This window comes from Stenella coeruleoalba (genome assembly GCF_951394435.1).
Source record: "Stenella coeruleoalba genome assembly, chromosome: 5".
Taxonomy (NCBI): domain Eukaryota; kingdom Metazoa; phylum Chordata; class Mammalia; order Artiodactyla; family Delphinidae; genus Stenella; species Stenella coeruleoalba.
In genome coordinates this window covers 119,324,091-119,347,357 of record NC_137150.1, presented here as the reverse complement: position 1 = coordinate 119,347,357, position 23,267 = coordinate 119,324,091, and the positions used below count along the sequence as shown (strand labels likewise).

The 23,267-nt window shown below is 33.2% G+C and overlaps 1 protein-coding gene across 2 annotated transcripts in view; it reads left to right on the top strand.

The window, feature by feature from the left end:
- Positions 1–680: 680 nt before the first annotated feature.
- The window catches only part of TMPRSS15 (transmembrane serine protease 15), a gene marked incomplete at both ends in the record, with an annotated part of 135,126 nt that continues 112,539 nt past the window's right edge, over positions 681–23,267 (top strand). The window contains 5 exons of one of the 2 annotated variants that reach the window (XM_079922843.1): positions 681–825; positions 3,727–3,857; positions 4,142–4,209; positions 10,010–10,161; positions 14,827–14,862. In XM_079922843.1, the coding sequence (XP_079778969.1) occupies positions 681–825; positions 3,727–3,857; positions 4,142–4,209; positions 10,010–10,161; positions 14,827–14,862 (532 nt within the window). Of the gene's footprint in view, positions 826–3,726; positions 3,858–4,141; positions 4,210–10,009; positions 10,162–13,024; positions 13,074–14,826; positions 14,863–23,267 lie in introns of both variants that reach the window. The other variant, XM_079922842.1, reaches the window with a different exon arrangement.

Sequence of the window (23,267 nt, the reverse complement as noted above, 5' to 3'; positions counted from 1 at the left end):
AATTTGTGATTGTTTCAATAAGAAAAAAAAAATATATATATATATATATGTATACAGAGATACAGAAAAAGAGAGAGAAAGTGGGATATAGGGAGGGTGGGAAGAGAGATTAAGTATTAATATATATATTAGGCTTTATATATATATATATACACATACACACACATGTGCTTAAAATTTATCTTTAGAATGTCTACACCTACATAAAACAGGAAAAAATGCCTTAATAATGACTTGAGTCAGAGGGTGGAAGGTTGATCTGTTAGGGACTCTTTACAAATATCATGTGCATGTGCCCAATGATTAATTTGACTACCATGAATTTCATATTTCTTCTACCAGTTCTCAAAATGATAAAGTATCATTTTTGTTTACAACATGCAGTTAACATCATTCACACTGACAACTGGCCTGTTCAGGTGATTAACATTTACAACTCTAAGCTTCTCTGTACTCACTAATATCTTTTTAAACATTAACTGCACTTTTAAAGCTACTTAATGTATAGAGACATAATGTTGCCAAAGGGACATACACAACTCATTTACACTGACTAGTAACACTAGTGTAGATTTGTTAGACAAGTCTTCTTGGAAAACTGGAGAGCTTGTGCTCTTCAGCTGGTGAAGCTTCTATGCTCTCTCAGAGCCCTTAGAGTAGCAAACCTTCAAAAACCAAAGATGGGCTCAAAGCGAAGTGTACCCTCAAGGAGCCATTCTCTCAGCACCTATGAAGTCATGTTTGCAGCTCTCTTTGCCATATTGGTGGTGCTCTGTGTTGGGTTAATTGCAGTGGCCTGGCTGTCAATCAGGGGATCAGAAAGAGGTAAGTCATATAGACCTGGCTACAGAAAAGTGCTCTCAGATGAATGTATACACTTTAATCTCCAGAATCCTGCCAGCATATTGTATGCATTGCTGTGCTTTCATGGCAAGGTGTTTATATTGCATCCAGATGCTTCACTGTAGTTTACTTCATAGAATTTTTTTAACATGATATATAATTTGGATTTTAATTCAGGATTCAAACATGAGACTAAGTTTTTAAAACAGAAAATGATAATGTTCTCAGTTCCAACATATAATAAAGTAGGTTCATAGCCTGTGGGTCTGTTCTGATAGAATTTAAGTCATAAACCTATTCAAACATTGTTGACCATAGAAGAAGATAAGTAGGCCAGGTTAAAGAAAAAATATTGTTTATTTCTAGAGAATTATATGTTTATTCTCTTATTAGTACAACAATTTGAATTGCAACAGTATAAGGCAACTTGAATGTAATTGTGGATTTATAAAGATCTCAAGTTGCCTGAGTAGCAATTTGTGATTGACAGAAAGAAAAAAGAAAAGGTAATTCTTATTTAGAGCTAAATTACCTGTACCAACTGTTTTTAAAAGATCTCCAATTGTATTATCTTGTTACAACAAACCTACGAGTTAGTTTTTATTATTACCCTCCTTTTATAGGTGAAAAATCAGAGACAGAGAATTTAGGTAACTTGCTTAAATTTGCAACATTGCCAGGTGGTGCAAACTAGACAGTCCAACTTTAGAACTTGTGCTCTTCTTTACCATTTATTCATTTCTAAGATAATTTTTTTAAAAATGGCAGCATAGCAGAAACTTGGGTATTAGATTTATTTTTTCTGAGAACATTTTCACATTTTTTAAAAAAATGATGAATTATATATAGGCATATTAATTCCTTCTGAAAACTCTCAGGGCAAAACCTTTTATATGTGAGTGATTTGGGTTTTACCAAGAAAACAAAATGCTCAGCCTTTGAGTTAGTTATTTTCCCTTAGTAAATAAGTAAATTAGAATGTAATAAATATGATTTATAGTTTTATAAAATAAGTCCAATATAATTTCTGGTTTATTTAACTACTATAGCTACATACAGGAATATATTTTAAAGAGAAAGAAAGCTTGTGATATTTTATATAATTATAAGAACAATTTAATAAATCATAGAAATTCACTGAGACTTTTAGAAAAGAGGCTGCTTTGGTCTTACTTAAATACTGTGAATAACTTCAAGGATATGTAATTATTTGGAAGTCTATTGGAAGCCTTGATGCTCAATAAAAATACAAAAGTTAGTTATTTTACCAGAAAAATAAAAAAATAAATATTTATAAATGTTAATATGATTTAATTGAACAACTGAATATAAGAAGGGATTTGAGATAGGCAGTAATAGAACACTAGAGGATATAAGATATTCTACTTTCAGTACATACTTTTACTCTTATATACTCTTAACACTTTTTATTGAAACTATTGTAGACTTTTAAAAAGTTGCAAAAATTGTAGACATTCATCCAGCTTCCCCTAATGTCAATATCTAGTACACACATAGTATAATTGTCACAACCAAGAAATTAACATTGTTACAATGTTATTAACTGAACCAAACACTTTATTCAACTTTCACCAGTTTTACCACTAAGGTCTTTACCTGTTCAGGATCCAGTGCAGATTCCAACACTGGGTTTAGTTATCATGTTTCCTTAGTCTCCTCTAATCCATGACAGTTCCTCAGTCTTTCCTTGCCTTTCACTTTTAAATATGCAAGTCTAAATGTTATTTTGAATATTTAAAAAACAAATGAAATAGTATTAATAATATATTACATCAATTATGCAATGGTAACTGTATAGACAAAGTGCAAGTTTATTGTTTAAAGTAATAATTCTACAGTTCCTTCTGGACTAGGAGATTTGTGTCAATATATGACAGATCTTGGGTTCTGAAGTCAGTCAATCCTTTTTCTGAATTCCAGATCTGTCACTTTTATCACATTGGGAAATTTTCTTAGTGAATCTAAGCCCAAATTTCCCCATCTGGGAAAAGAAGAAATAACATCTTCTCATACCAGGTCAATGCATCATTATTATTACATTTACTAATGATTTCATCATTGTGTGAGTTTCACCTGAAGCAATTCATTTTAAATATAAATATATATGCAAAGAAAATAATCTCATAATGGGATTGTACTGGCCTTAGTGGCACATTTTATTTCCCATGTTTGTATTCAGTTTGTTAGCTTTTTTCTTATATTGTTTCATATTGAGATAATAAATTTTCTGCAGCATTCTCAATAACTTCTCCAGTAATGACAGTCTCCATCTAATGGCAAAAGGTCATACATGCCAATTTTATAATTATTAGAATGAGAGAAGTAGTTTCAAAGCTATGCTCCAAAGTAATACACACACTGAAATCTTCACAGCAATCCACATGTAGAAAATGAGCAGTGTCCCTTGATGCCAGGTGTTCAAGAAGTATCTGAAAGTAACTACAAAACTTTTAATGGTCCACTTCTCACTATGTTTCCCTGAATCAGTTCCCATGATTGGTGGAAGTTGATCATCCCTGTATCTTCCAACAGAAATCTCAATGACAAAGAAACAAAAACCAAACAAAACTTGGAAGCTTGGAGAGTTGGTTAGACTTCAAAGAAAAGAAAAAAAAAATAATGGGATAGAGAAGAAGAAGTTTAATATTCAATCTTTTAAAACAACTAGATAGCTAAAAATATAAGTTAAAAAATAAAAAACAGCTGATGATGAAACACGAAGACTGCAAAGAAGAAAATCAAGAACTCCAGGGCCAACACATTAAGCAAGAACTTTACTTCTATGTCTTAACCAGAATGTGCATATTTTCTCTTATTCATTATTCACATTTTCAGTGTTTTGTTTCTTATTAATTCATCTAGATGCAGCATTTGGAAAAAGTCATGAAGCCAGAGGGACATTGACAATAATATCCGGAGTTACATATAATCCTAATTTGCAAGACAAACTCTCAGTTGATTTCAAAGTTCTTGCTTTTGACATTCAGCAAATGGTAAGAGACCTTCTTTCCTCAACTAGTTTAAAATTTCATAACATAGTTTTGCTAACCACTTGCCAAAAGATACATAGATCTTGTTCTCTTTGAAAAAAATTAGTCAATAAATGTAAAGGTACTTACATTTACGTTTACTCATACTTAAATGTATGAGACCCATCATCACAGAGAAGGAAATCACTCCAATACAGTTCTAAGTAGAATATAAAGATCACTTTGTTTAAAATTTTAAACAAAATCTTAAATTTAATATGCCTTTTCTTAACCTTTTCTTTTTTTAGATAGATGATATCTTTCAATCAAGTAATCTGAAAAATGAATATAAAAACTCAAGAGTTTTACAATTTGAGTAAGTATAGTTCAAAATTTTTCTATAGATAGAAAGCACAGGATCACAAAATAGTGATCTTTTTGTTAATATTTGTAAAAGAGTGTCACTATTTTTAGGAGAAAATGCAACATTTTGAATTTTCAACATTTTCCAGGAGGATTGAGAAAAGTGGCATAGTATAAACTTTTATATTTGTAACAAATAATAATGCTAGATAATTTATCTCATATTAACATGATTCTCTCCCCTAAGTGCAAAATCTTTCAGAGACACATGGAGAAGGCTGAGGTTGACTGCATACAGATGCCTAGGAGTCTTGACATTTAACCTATATCAAATAGAAGCCATAGGGTACTCCAGGTCATTGGAGAATGCAGTGAGCCTCACTTTATAGAAAGACTAATCTCACTTTATAGAAAGACTAATTGAACCTGAAAGCCTGGCACCAAAGATACTTGGTACATGGTCTTCACAAAAGTCCTGACATTAGTAAAAGGGTCCTTAGTTCTCAATGACCAAATAGAGGTAGGGAGGTCAAGTCAAAGGAAAAGAGATTATGTTTAGAAAAAGAAAAACAATGACAGAATTAGTTAATGGGCAGAAGGAAACTTTAGGCCTTGCCATTTCTTGTTGGAACAAAATGTATCCACTTAGTGGAAGCCACCATGAAAAAAAGCACAAAGATTCATTTTATACCAAAAAAAAAAAAAATTAGAACTCTGTTTCCTTCTTTCTCACCTACTTATCTATCTATATTTATCATTCTTTATCCCACTGCATATTCATGAGATCATAGTCTCAGTAGCCAGTCCACCCTCCCTCCATCTACTGGCTTCATTCTTATCCACAACACAGAGGCTTTGACTCCTGTTTTCCAGGACTTATGATCTCTGATAGCCTCTTTCATGGCCTAATTTTAGGGCTATAATGACACAGGTGAACTCTCAGGAAAGGTTTTTATTATTTTCTTTTGTTTGTGTGTTTTCCTCAAAGCACTGTTTTAAAATATTTATTCAGTATTTATTCTGTGAAGGTAAAACCATGCATGAAAGATTTTATTTCACTTTATTTCTCTGCTTTGGAATGAGTGGAACCAATTTCTCTTTTGCAGTTTTAGAGAGGATTGACCGTGGAGATCTGCATTAAATCTTCAATTCAAATTTAGTTCTTAAAGGTTTTAGAACTAAAACCTTGCTTAAGGAGAGGTAACCCTGGTCCTTCCTCACCTTCCTCAGGCTCTAACCAGTGAAACCCATGCAAAGCACAGTATCTAGTGCAGAGTTTATTAGGATAGTTTTGCTAATGGAACTCTTTGTCTTCTCTTGTTTACAACATGCTGGATAACTTTGTTTTTACTAGATTGGGAAAATTTGCTGAATATAGACTTTTATATAAGGTCTGGTGATTTATCAAAACCCGAGCATTTTCTTTGATATTTATTAAGTAAACTTATGTTTCTCTAGATAGTAAAATCACTATATGTGAAACCGTAAATTATTTGAGCTAAGGAATTATTTCTTTCCCTTCCTTTAAACCTAGGAGACTAATATAGTTCCTAAGCCTTGATACGTATTTTATAACAATTCTCAAATAATATACTTCATCAGTGTAGAGAGACTTTCACCTCATTGTAGCTGAACTACTTTTAAATCAGAAGTGAGTTTTTAAAAGATGCAATGCAAAGGAATTTCATGAAAATGTCTGTAATATAAATTACAGGTAGATACTTTGGGAGACAGAGAATAAAAGGATGAGAAAAATTCAGAAGCAGGAAAGAAAGTAACAAGCAAACGTTTAGGTTTACTTTAAATAATCACATTTAAAATGACATATTCCACTTATAGAAAAAATTGACAGACTCTTAATTCCTTTTGTAAATTATTTTCACCTTAAACTCCAATTGATAAAATCAAAACACAGAAATAACTGACTTCTCAACTAACTAACAATAGCCACACCAACTGTGAAAAATACATCTAAAGATCCTTTAAAATGCCTATTTCCTTTTTTGTTACTGATTTTACTGAAATACACACCTCATTCTTGTGTACATGGTCAAGTTATAGCACTCAGAATACTAAACTTAGTCATTAATCTATCACTTTTTCCTTTTAAAAATATTATTTAATGTCAAATCTTGCTCCCCCTGCTAAGTTGTATGTGTGTGTGTGTGTGTGTGTAGAGCCACTCTACAGGACAAGCAAATGGTTTACACTCATCTGGGAACACTTTCTATTATTCTGCTCTGTGGAAAGCACTTTGACTCAAAGAGCATTTAGGAGTTGATTCTTCTAATAAAGTGCTGTTTACACTTTATGGCAATATGAAGCTTATTTTGCCCTTTGAGCACAGATAAGTCATCAAGTTAGGAAAGGAAAGACTTTTGTTTACTCAGCAACCCTAGAGGTTATCAGTATCATTAAGGAAAATAAGAGATAAGAAACATTTGATTTATTGCACACAGGCTTTCTGTATAATGATAGGATTTATCTGTTAAAAACAAAAAAAAAAACAGACTCAGATATTCCACTGGAACAGTACTTTGAAATGAAAATGGCCATTGTTTTTTTTTTTTTTCCCTAAAGGAAGAATTCACATTACCTTAATAAATAAATTCAATTTCACAGCAGTGATAGAGATCATTATTAAACTACTAACATAATATAGCTTTCTTATTACATGAAACACAAAAGTTTATTATGGGTTTCCTGATTTTTACTGTATATCTCTCTTATCTCAACATTTACTCTGAGTAAGAAACAAATTTTAAAGAATACAACTGTATGTGGATATAGGATCTGTCACTCCTGTCCTTGCAAAGTATAAATTATTAAATTCAATGTATAATTCACAAGTAAGAAAACACATCTTTCATACAAAGATGTTTTATGCCTGAGGATGAACTTATCCAGTTACTTTCAACTCAGTGAAAGAAAATTCCAGATTTGTACGCTCTCTACCAAAATTACCTTACCTCTTTTACTCCCTAACTCAAATAAAATAAAAGCAAGTGGTCAGTCAAACTTAATATGTGAAAGTTACACAAAGAGAAAAATCCGATTTCATCAGAATTAAAGCTATCTGCTGTGCAACCAAGGAGGTAAAGATTAGAAATTGAAGACAGAGAAACTAATGGACTTTGCTCACTCTCACTTTATCTTTACCATATTGAACCCTGTCCATTTAAGAATTTTTGGGGGGTGAGGTTTGTTAAGGAGACAATGAAAAGGAGGAAGCAGAGGAGGAGGAAGAGATGGAGGATGAGGGAAAATGAGAAGAAAAAGAACAGGTGGCGGGGAGGAGGAGGGAGAAAGGGAAAGGGACAGGAAGAGGGAAGCTTCTATCTCTCAAAGTGTGGCGGCAATAAAATATCCATCCTCCCCCCCCCCCCAATTCCAACTAGCTATTTTCTGCATCTTTTTAGATATAAAGTTCTGGTAACAATGTAAGATGATAAAAACCTGGATCTGCATCTAGGCAAATGTGTTGTATTGTCTTTCCTATTGACAAATAGTTCACAATGGTGTTGATAGCAGTGGTATGTGGGGTGGGGATGGGAACTATAGCAAAACACATCTGGGAAACAGAGGTTCTGGGTTTTATTCCTTTCTCTCTCTCTGATATTAATAAGCTGTATAACTCTAGGCAAGGTTACCTATATTACTCTGAGTCTCATTCTCCCTATTTATAAAATCGCAATGTTGGCCAACATCAGATGCAAAAATAGTCATCTCCCTTTTCTTGAGCATCTGTTTAAATAAATATGGATGAGGCCTGAGAGTTGTATGCCAGTTAAGATTTTTTTAATTGCAATTAACAGAACATGTGACTAAAAGTGCCTTAAACAACAAGAATTTACCATCTGACATCACAAGAAATCTGGAGGTTTCAGCAGAGGTTAATTCAGTGGAACAATGACAGAGATATAATCAAGAATTTAGGTGGTTTCATTGTTTTATTGTACTATCTTTAGCTTGTCAATCATAGCTTGCCTCATGGTCCCAACATAGATGTGACAGTTCCAGCAATCACATGTATACATAATAACATTCAACAAAGAAGAGTAGTAGTCCACTATGAACCTTTATTTGATTAAATATAAAGAAGTTTTCAAGAAGTTTCCGATCAGCATCCCCTCATGTTCCATTGACCAGGGCCTCGTCATATGCCCATGAATAAAACTATCATTGACATGAGAAATGGTTGGAGAAGCCATGAGAAAATGGAGAGTTATTCTCAAACAAAATTAGAGACCAGCCAGCATGGAAAAATTAACAAGTGTGGAAGAATAGATAAAAACAGTGTCTGTGATGAAATCTATTTTTATCAAGGACAGCAGTGATTCCATGTGCGGGTAAATTTGGGAACCCGGACCTAAATAGTTACTAAGGAGCCTTGCCATTTACAAGATTTGGATACTCTGATTTAATCAGATGATTGGAAAGTTAAACATTCTAACATTTTAAAATAATATATCTAATAGAGGTGAAATGTGCAATTATTGATCAGAGAATCCTGTTCACATCAATCATGAAAAGCTAGCTACATAAAAAGGAATCACTTCTGTTAAACGATGAACCTGAATAGTAGCACAGAAACCAAAAAGGAATATCCTACCGAGAGGAAATGCTGATCTGCTGTGATCTTTCAGGAACATTTTTATCCTGTATATAGTCTTGGAGGAAAAAAAAAAACATTTATTATAGGTTTTTATCAAGACATATATACATACAGATACATAAAGAACTCTTCAGGAGTTGATGAAACCCTTCAAGAAACTCATTAACTTAAAGATATCACAAGGATATGAATGTGAATGTGTAAATTTCAGAACCAGCAAACATGCCATGCAAAATCTGGTTCTCCTTGGTCTGCCTCTTAAGGGTCCAAGTAAACCCTGAGTACCCCCAGCTTACTGAGGGATACAGAATGAAGACCAGAGCTAGAGTTTGTTTCCCAAGCAGTTGTATCCTAAAAGCACAGTAGCAAAGTAGAAATGTAGACAGAAGAGCAAAAATCTCTCCAGTATTTCTAGTGGGCCCAAACTTTATTCATTTTTATGATTCTTTAAACTGTAAACAAATCATCAGTGAAGAAAACTTTGAAAATGCATATTTCAGAGAAGGCGATGAAGTAAAAGAGAAGATGACTTGGGTCATGTACTTGAACTCTAATGTTATGGTCGGAGACGAGTAGGCAAGATAATCCCAACACTTGACCATGAGACAGAATATCCCACAAATTCCCAATAATCCACTTATGCTTGTCTTCTTTCTACCCTTCTAAATCAGGGCATATTTTATTTATTTTATATTAAGAAAAAGTAGATATAAATTAGTTGCTATAAGCTTGCTATCAAGCATTCGTAAACTATATAGAAAATTTTTCTCTGAAATCAGTGAAACTACTTTAGACCTATTCCTACTTAGAAGTCATCTATGAAAAATTACAAATTCACATTCTTCATTATTTCAAACAGTAAAATAAGAATAAATGTCATGATACCATGTGATTTGGTTTAATTTGACACAAGTATCTGTGGTCTAGCCTAGGGATTAGCATGCTAATGTGGAACTCAGAAAAATCAGGTTCTAATCTGGATATATCTTGTGTTCTTGGAGAAACATTGTCCTTAAATTTCTCTTTCTTCCACCTGTGAAATAAAGATAATATTTGATATGACCTACTTTGTATAGGTGTAATAAGGATTAACAAGGGGATAACCGTGGAGAATTTCAAAGACACCTTACATAAATTGAACACAAATCATTTGAAGAAGGCTAACTTTTTTCTCTTATGTCATTTTTTTGCTTTGCAGAAATGGCAGCATTATAGTCATATTTGACCTTCTCTTTGCCCAGTGGGTGTCAGATGAAAATGTAAAAGAAGAAATGATTCAAGGCATTGAAGCAAAGAAATCCAGCCAACTGGCCATTTTCCATATTGATGTGAACAGCATTGATATTACAGGTACCTGTGAACATTATTTGATTTCTTTGAATTGTTAAGCTATGAAATTAAAATTCTAGCTATGTATCAGGGGAGCAGTGGGATCACCCTGGACTTTAGAAACCTGTCTTATTGACTGAGGTAACACATTTACATAGTAAAAATAAAATATGGAGAAACTGTTTTGGAGAAAAATGTCAGTGAGAAAATGTTTGTAAAACATCAAACATCAAAAAGGTTCTGAAAATACTGGCATGCATAAATGTTTGTGGGTCTGATCACACTTTTGCCATTGGCCAAGCACACCCTGACTTTCCAGGAACCATGCATTGGAAAGTGACACATTACTTTGTGATAGTCATATAGATATTATTAGATTACATAGTCAAGTGGCAAATCCAGTCTCTGACTGAGGACTTAAAAGAAGGGCTTCCCTGGTGGCGCAGTGGTTGAGAGTCCGCCTGCCAATGCAAGGGACACGGGTTCGTGCCCCGGTCCGGGAAGATCCCACATGCCACGGAGCAGCTAGGTCCATGAGCCATGGCCACTGAGCCTGCGCATCCGGAAAGCCTGTGCTCCGCAACAGGAAAGACCACAAGAGTGAGAGGCCCACATAACGCAAAAAAAAAAAAAAAAAAAAAGGAAGGAAAGGAAGTAAAAAGAGGGGATTATGAGTTTGATTCATCCCAGTTACTTATAAAAAATAAAACTTTATTTTAAAATGATAAATAATTTTAAGATAAAAATAATCAAAGGGGAAGAGATATAGGACATCAAATATAATAGCAAGACAATAATGCCTATCAATGTTAGGTCATTCTAAATTTTCCATTTTGGTTATTTCCCATTCAATTTAATTCAACAAACATGTATACATGTATACCGAGTCCTATTTTGGTTGAAAACAATAGTAAGTTGCCAGGCCCATCCAGATCCACAATCTCTTATCTGTAAACCTTCAGGCTAAATATGTTTTAGAATTCAGAAATTTTTAGATGTTAGAAAGCTCATCAATATATAAATATCCACATCAAGTGGAATAAAGGCAAACAGCTTATTGCCAGTTCAAATAGTTTTGCTTCAGAATGAGATGTCAGTATAGATTTGCCCTTAAAGGAAACATAAAAAAACATGCATTTTTAAAATTTTGTTATAGTGGATACAAAACCTCGAGTTGCTTTCCTTTACAACATGGGTTCATAAAGCACAGTACTCCTTCACTAAGCCCCCTACTATATCCTGCTGTGCCTGTTCAGTGAGAAGACAGCTCAGGCTCTTAAGTGCTTCTTCAACTGATGGTTTGGTCCCCTCTGGCATAGCTGCTGGAGCAGAGACTGTTTTGGATTTTTGTCTGATTCAAATGAGCTGAAAACTACTACTAACTATTATTAACTACAACAGGTGGTTTTTCTATCAACACATTTACTCCTCATACCAATCTTATTACACAGTATCTTTACTACCCCCATTTTACAGATGAGACAACTAACATACAGAAAATTTAGCTATTTCGAGGTGGATTGAGGATTCTGACCCACGCGGTCTTAGCCTAATATCTGCGCTCTTAGCACTTATATTAGAGTTTCTTTGTAATAGTTTTGTCTTTAAACAATGTTGATTATTTTTCAATAGTCAATTTTCTTCTAGAAAGGTGGTATCTTGCTATCTTTATTTGAATAGGCATCAGTTTCTGGAGGTCTGCAGAGGCAAATGAATTGACAGGTGTGCTGAAACTTATTTTCATGACTCTATGGTGGGACTATTTGGGAGAGGGGAGTTTGTGGTTTTAAAAACTTTATTTATTCAATAAAACTATATCCTTTGAATTAACTTAGAATAAGGATCATAAATGCAATAAACTATATCACAACATCAACTCAAGAATATGATCCAGAAGTTGAAGTTACATTTAACTTGTTGAACTACATTAAAACACATTTATAAACATAATTAATATAATTAACATAATCAACATAATTAATTTTAGGTATTTAAGTTTAATATTCACTTGCATCATGTGAATTTTCAAATTTATTACATTTTTAAATTGGTTAATAATTTCACAGATACCTTTGATTTTTATATAGTATACTGTCAAACCAAACATAGTGAAAATTAAAATATTATCTTCTTTATGAAAATATCTTATAAAACTTATTTTATCTTCTTCATCAATAATCTACCATATAACATTTATGAAACTGCTATAGATCTTTTAGAAAGAAGACAGTGCAGTAATGAAGAAATAACGTAATAAACAATCTAGTTAGTAGAAGAGGACATACCTCTTAACCCACTTACCATAAATATTGTTTTGAATGAAAACAAATTCATTAGATCATAAGATATGATTTTCTTTATTTTTAATATAGTCATCATTATATCTTTAAAAATATTAAACATGTTAATGGGTGAAGAAAATAGCTAGTTTTTATCTTTTATGTGAAAAGCACTTTATACTTAAACAGTACTTAGTTCCCTGTAGATATTATCATGTGTAAGATTATTTTGGCATCCATTTGTTTCAGTGCAAAACAATTGATTCTAGGTCTGACAAGATATGGTGTGTTATATTGTCTCTCTTAAATATAAATTATTCTATATAATTATGATGAATAAATAGATATCTTTCTTAAATGGGTAAAATAAAGCAAATATTTTGCATAGGTAAATTTATAGAGAATACATAGAGATTCTGGAAATTCATCAAATGTATCACAATCAAATTATAATTAAATAAATAAATAGGAACATTCAGGATGAGAAAGGATGAAACGGAAACTCTGGTAGATCAGATGCCCTTTGAATGAATATTCAAACTGCACTCGATGTTTTGTAATATATTTCTACTCTAAACCCTAACGTCAAACCAACTTTATTCCAGCGTCTTTGGAGAATTTCTCTACGATGAGTCCTGCAACAACTTCAGGTCAGTACTTATGGCATTTCAAAATGTATAATTTGGTGATCATAAAACTTTATGACATTAGTCAAGGATTCAATATTTTTCTGGCGGCTCTTTCTAAATTAGATATTTAGTCTTCATATCAAAATGTATAAAGCATACATTTGGTTAGGAATAACATAGTTAATAATATTGCAAAGTTCATAGTGCCTAGTTATATATATAAGGATATGCATTTCCAATTCCAATGCTCCTTTCATATTTTAAATTCTATATATGTATGTATGCATATATGATGTGTGAGAGTGTGTTTGTGTGTGCGCATGTGTGTGATCTCAAAATATGGCTCTGATAATGCAGCCTTGGAAATGAAACCCTGACATTTGTAAGGTCATTATAAATGAGGGAAAGGAATTTAAAATATAATGAAATGATAACTTTCAAAATGTATCATACTCTTTGGAAAGGACAATCTAAAGTTTAATGTTAAATTTGCTCTATTCCAGCATTTTCTCCACCCTATGTTTCTAACTACAATTGGTCACTACCTCTTCACTTTGTCTTATCAAGATCATACTGACTATCAAAAGAGTGCTTTGAGAAATTATCAATCATTTAAAAACTAACCTGAGTTATGTTAAAATGGAAAATCATTCTGTTGTAGAAAAATTGAAGTCAAAAGATTTGAACACTAATCCTGTCTGTCAACTACCAGAATCACTGGGCATTTCACCTTCTGAAAATCTGCTTCCCATAAATTGTAAATAATAAAATTTTCTAAATATTTTAGAAGTCATCACAAGTATTGAATTCATATAAAAATGATTTTAAAGTGTAAATTGTTATAAAACTATAACCACATTACTTTTAGTGTTATCCATAATCATGACCATTTTTATAATATTTGAAAAATCTATTTGTTTGAAGTATCTACTTGGACCAGGTACCATATATATATATATATATATATATATATATATATATATATATATATATATATATATATATATTACATCTTTATCGGAGTATAATTGCTTTTAAATGGTGTGTTAGTTTCTGCTTTATAACAAAGTGAATCAGTTATACATGTACATATATCCCCATATCTCTTCCCTCTTGCGTCTCCCTCCCTCCCACCCTCCCTATCCCACCCCTCTAGGTGGTCACAAAGCACCCAGCTGATCTCCCTGTGCTATGTGGCTGCTTCCCACTAGCTATCTATTTTACGTTTGGTAGTGTATATATGTACATGCCACTCTCTTGCAAACATTATCTCATTTAGTTCTCAGAATGATTCTGTAGAGACTAATATTTTTTCCACTTAAAAATACATAAGGAATAAAGAATGTGCCCAGAGCCACACAGCTATTAATTATCAAAGTCAGGAATTAAAAAGAATTCCTCTGGACTCCAAAGCCCATGGTCTAAGCATAACTCAAGCTCCTATTTCAAACAATAGCAGATTAATCTAGAACATTTTAGTCTACAGCCATTATGAAATTAATGAATTCTTATGTTTAGTTATTGATAATTGACAAACATCATCTTCATTATTTAAAAAGTAAGCACATCTAAAAACCTCTGCTGTACAGCTCTAAAAATCAATAAAAACATAATAGATTTATTTTCAGCTCCAGATACAAATGATGTATTCTTAAGTTAATAAATATTAATAATTCATAGTAATTTTTAAAACTCTCAAGTAAAATATTAAACAGAAGGAATTCCTAACAATCAGTTTTTAAATGTAATTGATATTTTTATGTCATTTATTTTTACAGACAAGCTAACTACCAGCAGTCCTCTGGCAACTCCAGATCAGTTTCAATATTATTTCTCTTATTTTAAAACAACTTTTTGCTAATATTTCATTTTGACTCCTGAGAATTCTCTGATAACACAGCAGTTAACAGTACCCTTATTTAATAGATAAGAAAACTAGAGCATCAAAGTTTATACTTTTAGCCTAATATTTTACCAAAAATTAACAATATATTTGAGGCAATCAAGGCCTGGATTATCTGATCTCACTTCAGTCCTTCATCTATTAGAGCCATGGTTATTACCTTTTGCTAAGAACACCACCAATAGGATCAAAATGTCTGCCAGAAAGGATGTAAGTTTCATAGGATGTGAGGGAATTTTTTCTCTAATTATTCTCTCTGCATGCAAGGGAGACATGCTTGCTCTTTCTCTTAACACGGTATGGTTGCCAAACCAGTACCAAAGTTGCCTTGGATTCATTCATTCAGCAATTTTTCATTAAATGCCTACCTTGTGCCAACTCCTGATATGTAACTGTAATGTGAAAATTTTTCTGGATTCCTAGTAATTGTCTACTGTACCTTTGTCTATGTGCTGGTTAACCAAAATGTCTTCTCTGGTCCTAACTTAATCTTCATGTTAAGTGGTCTGGATGTGAACCTAATCTCTTTAGGTAAACTCCATAAAGGCAATAGTGTGTGGATCGTCAGCTCCAAAAATAATACTGCCATTTTTATGTTATTAGAATTTATATCAAATGTTATATACATACAAGGAGAGAACATTTGTGAAATTATAAATGATCTCTGAGTAACACAATAATTCTTGGATAAAATGGTTGGTGTGATGTTTGAAAAGCAGAATGATATACGAATCATTAATCAAAATGCTTTATGAAACAAGTTATCCCACCTCTAAACCTATAGAGGTCTTTTATGGTAGGATAAGCCTGCCTGGGGTTGTATGTAGGTGTTAACCATATAGTAGCACAACATATTGAAAAATAAAACTGCTCTTCAGCCCATAGTCCCTTATCCAATGTAGAAAACTATTTATAGCCTCTAAAATCACCTTTCAACACACTTTCAAAAACTGATTTTAGGATCTATAGTGACTAATTCCTTTAATCTAAAATAAACTGAAAAAATAATTCTAATATATTTTGAGAAATTTATTTCTAAAACTTTAAAAGTCAGCAACAAATATCTAAATTAGTGCTCTGTTTTCCATTTATCTGTCTGTTTACTGATTCACTGAGTGATTCAAATAACCCACAGTTATTGAGGACCTCTTAGGTATATAAAATGCTGTAAGAGAAATATGTGGAATGACTTAGTGGGGTAAAAAAATGTGTTAAAGCAAGAAATCCTTGGACTTAAGTTTTCCCCCTTACTCTCCTAAAGACAAACCCACCAAAATTATAGAAAGTGGCTGAACCATATGACCAATTCCTTGCAGGACTATGTCTTGTCCAAAACGTCCATAAGAAATTTGTTCACACCAAAAAGGTCCTTGATAATTTGGTCCTGTCCAAAATCATTTGGCATGGACTAAATATGCTCATGGACATTTTATATAGGACCAAATTTTAAGGACCTTTTGGAATGAACCAAATGTCTTATGGACCAAAATATCTCACAGGCCAAAGGTCTTGTGACATATTGGCCAGTATCAAAAGTTGGCTAACAGCCCAGTTTCTTCTGGTCAAAGGAGATGGAGAATGGGGAACAGAGAGCATAAGGGTAATACTCAACCCTTACTTTTCTCTCCTAGGGAGTGGAATAGAAATCTCCTTTCCTACATATAAACTATAAGAATGGGATCAGTACATATTTAGTCCTATCTTTCACTCTTTATGTAAGCATTTGATAATCAAAATGAAGACCAAAAAGTAACATACAATTTTCAAACATTGAAAGTGTGTGGGTGAATCCACCATAACCATTTCCACCAATTACTGTACACATCACTTTTGATAAGCTACCTAGTCTTCTTGAACTTTGTATTTATTATCTGAAAGACAAAGATTTAAATATATATCTTAGAGTGGTCGTGAAGAAGAGAAATAATACAAATTAATGACTGGCATAAAGAGGGACACATGTTAGATCCTTTCTCCTTTCCCCCTTCAGACTTAGATCAAAAAAAAAAAAAAGCAGCTGGATACTTTTTTAAAAACATTTTTCAAAAACTAAACTAAGGTTAAGACAAGATTACTGTATTCAGTAATGCTCATTTTAATCTGATCATTTATTTGACCAAAGAAACTCCATATCCAAAGCTTTCCTGTTATTAGAGACTGTACTAAATTACTTTACTCAATCCTCACAAAATTATAATAAGGTGAGCAGGTGGCAAAATATCACATTCCCTCTTTTACTGGATCCATGAGTCCCCAGTCATCCTTCCCATTTATTCCTCTCATATGTCAAGATACTATAAATCTATAGAAGGGAAAGAGACAATTAAACTTGAAAACCACAGTTTCCAAGCAATAATTTATTATGAATGTGCCTTTCAGGGATGTTAACTTTATTCTTATTTTTTATATGCCTGGAAGACAGAGTGTGAGAAAAATCAGCAAATGCATGCATCATATACCTGAGCGTTAGTAATATTATAAATTATGCCGCAGAGAATTTTTATATGATAGTTGGTACAAAGTCCATGAAGATTATGTTCTATTGCTCAACTGTCTTTCTTGCCAATTACTGTAAAGTTTTACTAACCCATTTGGAAGAGTAAAGGGAGAGATGGGAACTAAGGTTGAATTATACCGATTGATTTCTGGCTGCTACAGTGTGCCTGAGAGGGGCTCTTTTGGGCAATTGTTCATATGCTTGAAGGGTTTCTAGAATACAGCTTGTTCTAGTCTTTTGTTGCTTACTGTGTAGGCAATGATTGAGAAAAAAACAAAAGTTTCATTACCATGGGCTTTCTCAATCTCCAACAACATGCAATTTGCCACAATTCCATTATGTGGAGGGGTTTGGGGACTGAAGAAAAGGAACTGGCTGATTTGGTGAAGAACATAAAGTTGGGTCAAGAGAAGTTAAGGCAGAATTATACTCCTCAAATGAATTAATTGCCCCAGGACAAAGACACAGGCACTGTAACCAACACCAAATGTATTTTGACTTTAAGTATTTTTTTTCTCTGCATTTGAGAAAAAAGTATACATATATTGCTAAGCACTGTCCTCTAATTTAAGACATTCCTATGTACGTGATAACAGAATTAAAGTATCTTTCCACTATAATTTCATTTGAATTGACCAGTCATAGTCTTACTAAATAGATTAAATTTGTTCTTTTAAAGTAGATGAGAATTTCTGTAAGGTGATATCTCTTTTTCTAATACAGTACAATGAAATGAACTTGGTCCCACAATGCTCAGCACAGAGTCTGCACAAAGTAAGCACAAGAGATTCCTCACCCCAAATCACTGGACATTGATATGACTGTGAATCACTCTGAAGTAATCACATTTCAGTGTGTACTGACTCCTTCATAATACAAATATAAACAGTTACTTAAAACCTTCCATTTGCAGAATTCCAAATAATACTAATTTACTGGTGGGTTTTCATAATTTGCCAAAAAATTAATATCCAGAAGATAAAATACCATATAGATATAAAAATATGCCAATTTTTTCCCACTCAAGAAAACAGCAACTAATATTCAGACAATTTGAACAGCTTTTAATAAACAGAACCAATTATTATTCTCTTTGTGCACATTTCCTTAAATAGAATTTCTTAACTCCTTTGCTAAAAATTCCCTCTTGAGAAGTACTGTACAGATTTCCTAGAAAAGAAGAAATACTAGAGCAAAAATTAAGGAATGAAATGGTAAACTAAGTAGTACACAAATCAAAGGACTCTAGTTTTAAGAATGGAAGGTCATTTAAAAAAACTGGCATCTGGATAATTTCTGTAATAGTTAATGTGTTAACCAATGGTTTTGTGGGGAATTGAAATCATATATGTGTACAAAAGGAGATGAGACAGAGGCAGCAGACTAGGTAAAAATAAAATCTGATAAAATCCCAAAACACACTTCCTTTATATAGCAAAACAATATTCATATTTTCCACATTGGTATTTATTTTTTAACATTTTTATTGGAGCATAATTGCCTTACAATGTTGTGTTAGTTTCTGCTGTATAACAAAGTGAATCAGATATATGTATACATATATACCCATATCTCCTCCCTCTTGTGTCTCCCTCCCACCCTCCCTATCCCACGCCCCTAGGTAGTCACAAAGCACCGAGCTGATCTCCCAGTGCTATGCGGCTGATTCCCACTAGCTATCTATTTTATGTTTGGTAGTGTATATATGTTCATGCCACTCTCTTACTTTGTCCCAGTTTACCCTTTCCCCTTCCCAGTATCTTCAAGTCCATTCTCTACGTCTGCGTCTTTATTCCTGTCCTGCCCCTATGTTCTTCAGTACCATTATTATTATTATTATTTAGATTGCATATACATGCATTAGCATACAGTATTTGTTTTTCTCTTTTTGACTTTCTTCACTCTGTATGACAGATTCTTAGTCCATCGACCTCACTACAAAGAACTCAATTTCATTTCCTTTTATGGCTGAGTAATATTCCATTATATATATGTGCCACATCTTCTTTATCCATTCACCTGTCGATGGACATTCAGGTTGCTTCCATGTCCTGGCTATTGTGAATAGAGCTGCAATGAACACTGTGGTACTTGACTATTTTTGAACTATGGCTTTCTCAGGGTATATGCCCAAGAGTGAGATTGCTGGGTCGTATGACAGTTCTATTTTTAGTTTTTAAAGGAAACTCCATGCTGTTCTCCACAGTGGCTGTAACAATTTACACTCCCACCAACAGTGCAAGAGGGTCCCCATCTCATCACACCCTCTCCAGCATTTATTGTTTGTACATTTTTTGATTATAGCCATTCTGAGTGCTGTGAGGTGATACCTCATTGTAGTTTTGATTTGCATTTCTCTAATGATTAGTGATGTTGAGCATCCTTTCATGTGTTTGCTGGCAAACTATATATCTTCTTCGGAGAAATGTTTATTTAGGTTTTCTGCCCATTTTTGGACGGGGTTGTTTGTTTTTTGGATATTGAGTTGCATGAGCTGCTTGTAAATTTTGGAGATTAATCCTCTGTCAGTTGCTTCAGTTGCAAATATTTTCTCCCATTCTGAGGGTTGTCTTTTCAGCTTGTTTATGGTTTCCTTTGCTCTGCAAAAGCTTTTAAGTTTCATTAGGTCCCATTTGTTTATTTTTGTTTTTATTTCCATTTCTCTAGGAGGAGGGTCAAAAAGGTTCTTGCTGTGATTTATATCATAGAATGTTCTGCCTATGATTTCCTCTAAGAGTTTGATAGTGTCTGGCCTTACATTTAGGTCTTTAATCCATTTTGAGTTTATTTTTGTGTATGGTGTTAGGGAGTGTTCTAATTTCATTCTTTTATGTGTACCTGTCCAGTTTTCCCAGCATCACTTATTGAAGAGGCTGTCTTTTCTCCATTGTATATTCTTGCCTCCTTTATCAAAGATAAGGTGACCATATGTGCGTGGGTTTATCTCTGGGCTTTCTATCCTGTTCCATTGATCTATATTTCTGTTTTCGTGCCAGTACCATATTGTCTTGATTACTGTAGCTTTGTAGTATAGTCTGAAGTCCAGGAGCCTGATTCTTCCAGCTTGGGTTTCCTTTCTCAAGATTGCTTTGGCTATTCATGGTCTTTTGTGTTTCCATATAAATTGTGAATTTTTTTTTGTTCTAGTTCTGTGGAAAATGGCATTGGTAGTTTGATAGTGATTGCATTGAATCTGTAGATTGCTTTGGGTAGTAGAGTCATTTTCACAAAGTTGATTCTTCCAATCCAGGAACATGGTATATCTCTCCATCTGTTTGTGTCATCTTTAATTTCTTTCATCAGTGTCTTGTATTTTTCTGCACACAGGTCTTTTGTCTCTTTAGGTAGGTTTATTTCTAGGTATTTTATTCTTTTTGTTGCAATGGTAAATGGGAGTGCTTCCTTAATTTCTCTTTCAGATTTTTCATCATTAGTGTATAGGAATGCAAGAGATTTCTGTGCATTCACCTTTGTATCCTGCGACTTTACCAAATTCATTGATTAGCTCTCGTAGTTTTCTGGTAGCATCTTTAGGATTCTCTATGTATAGCATCATGTCATCTGCAAGCAGTGACAGTTTTACTTCTTTTCTGATTTGGATTCCTTTTATTTCTTTTTCTTCTCTGATTTCCGTGGCTAAAACCTCCAAAACTATAATAATATTGGTGAGAGTGGCAACCTTGTCTTGTTCCTGATCTTAGTGGAAATGCTTTCAGTTTTTCACCATTGAAAACAATGTTGGCTGTGGGTTTGTTATATATGGCCTTTATTATGTTGAGGTAAGTTCCCTTCATGCCTACTTTCTGGAGAGTTTTTATCATAAATGGGTGTTGAATTTTGTTGAAAGCATTTTCTACATCTGTAGAGATGATCATATGGTTTTTCTCCTTCAGTTTATTAATCTGGTTTATCACATTGATTGATTTGTGTATAATGAAGAATCCTTGCATTCCTGGGATAAGCCCAACCTGATCATGGTGTATGATCCTTTTAATATGCTGTTGGATTCTGTTTGCTAGTATTTTGTTGAGAATTTTTGCATCTATGTTCATCAGTGATATTGGCCTGTAGTTTTCTTTCTTTGTGACATCTTTATCTGGTTTTGATATCAGGTTGATGGTGGCCTTGTAGAATGAGTTTGGGAGTGTTCCTCCCTCTGCTATATTTTGGAAGAGTTCGAGAAGGATAGGTGTTAGCTCTTCTCTAAATATTTGATAGAATTCACCTGTGAAGCCATCTGGTCCTGGGCTTTTGTTTATTAGAAGATTTTTAATCACAGTCTCAATTTCAGTGCTTGTGATTGGTCTGTTTATATATTCTATTTCTTCTTGATTCAGTCTCAGAAGGTTGTGCTTTTCTAAGAATTTGTCCATTTCTTCCAAGTTGTCCATTTTATTGGCATATACTTCCTTGTAGTAATCTTTCGTGATCCTTTGTATTTTTGCAGTGTCAGTTGTTACTTCTCCTTTTCATTCTTAATTCTATTGATTTGAGTCTTCTCCCTTTCTTTCTTGATGAGTCTGGCTAATGGTTTATCAATTTTGTTTATCTTCTCAAAGATCCAGCTTTCAGTTTTATTGATCTTTGCTACTGTTTCCTTCATTTCTTTTTCATTTATTTCTGATCTGATCTTTATGATTTATTTCCTTCTGCTAACTTTGGGGTTTTTTTTGTTCTTTCTCTAATTGCTTTAGGTGTAAGGTTAGGTTGTTTCTTTGAGATATTTCTTGTTTCTTGAGGTAGGATTGTATTGCTATAAACTTCCCTCTTAGAACTATTTTGCTGCATTCCATAGGTTTTGGGTCATCATGTTTTCATTGTCATTTGTTTCTAGGTATTCTTTGATTTCCTCTTTGACTTCTTCAGTGATCTCTTGTTTATTTAGTAGTGTATTGTTTAGTCTCCATGTGTTAGCATTTTTTGCAGATGTTTTCCTGTAATTTATATCTTGTCTGATAGTGTTGTGGTTGGAAAAGATACTTGATACAATTTCAATTTCCTTAAATCTATCAAAGCTTGATTTGTGACCCAAGATATGATCTATCCTGGAGAATGTTCCATGAGCACTTGAGAAGAAATTGTATAATGTTATTTTTGGATGGAATATCCTATAAATATCATTTAAGTCCATCTTGTTTAATTTATCATCTAAAGCTTGTGTTTCCTTATTTATTTTCATTTTGGATGATCTATTTGTGAAAGTGGGGTATTAATGTCCCCTATGATTATTGTATTACTGTTGATTTCCCCTTTCATGGTTGTTAGCATTTCCTGTATGTATTGAGGTGCTCCTATGTTGAGTGCATAAATATTTATAATTGTTATATCTTCTTCTCAGATTGATCCCTTGATCATTATGTAGTTTCCTTCTTGGTCTCTTGTAATAGTCTTTATTTTAAAGCCTATTTTGTCTGATATGAGAATTGTTACACCAGCTTTTTTTGATTTCCATTTGCATGGAATATCTTTTTCCACTCGCTCACTTTCAGTCTGTATGCATCTCTAGGTCTGAAGTGGGTGTCTTGTAGACAGCATATATATACAGGTCGTGTTTTTGTATCCATTCAGCCAGTCTACGTCTTTTGGTTGGAGCATTTAATCCATTTACATGTAAGGTAGTTATCGATATGTATGTTCCTGTTACTATTTTCTTAATTGTTTTGGGTTTGTTATTGTAGGTCTTTTCCTTCTTTTGTGTTTCCTGCCTAGAGAAGTTCCTTTAGCATTTGTTGTAAAGCTGGTTTGGTGGTGCTGAATTCTCTTAGCTTTTGCTTGTCTGTAAAGGTTTTAATTTTTCCATCAAATCTGAATGAGATCCT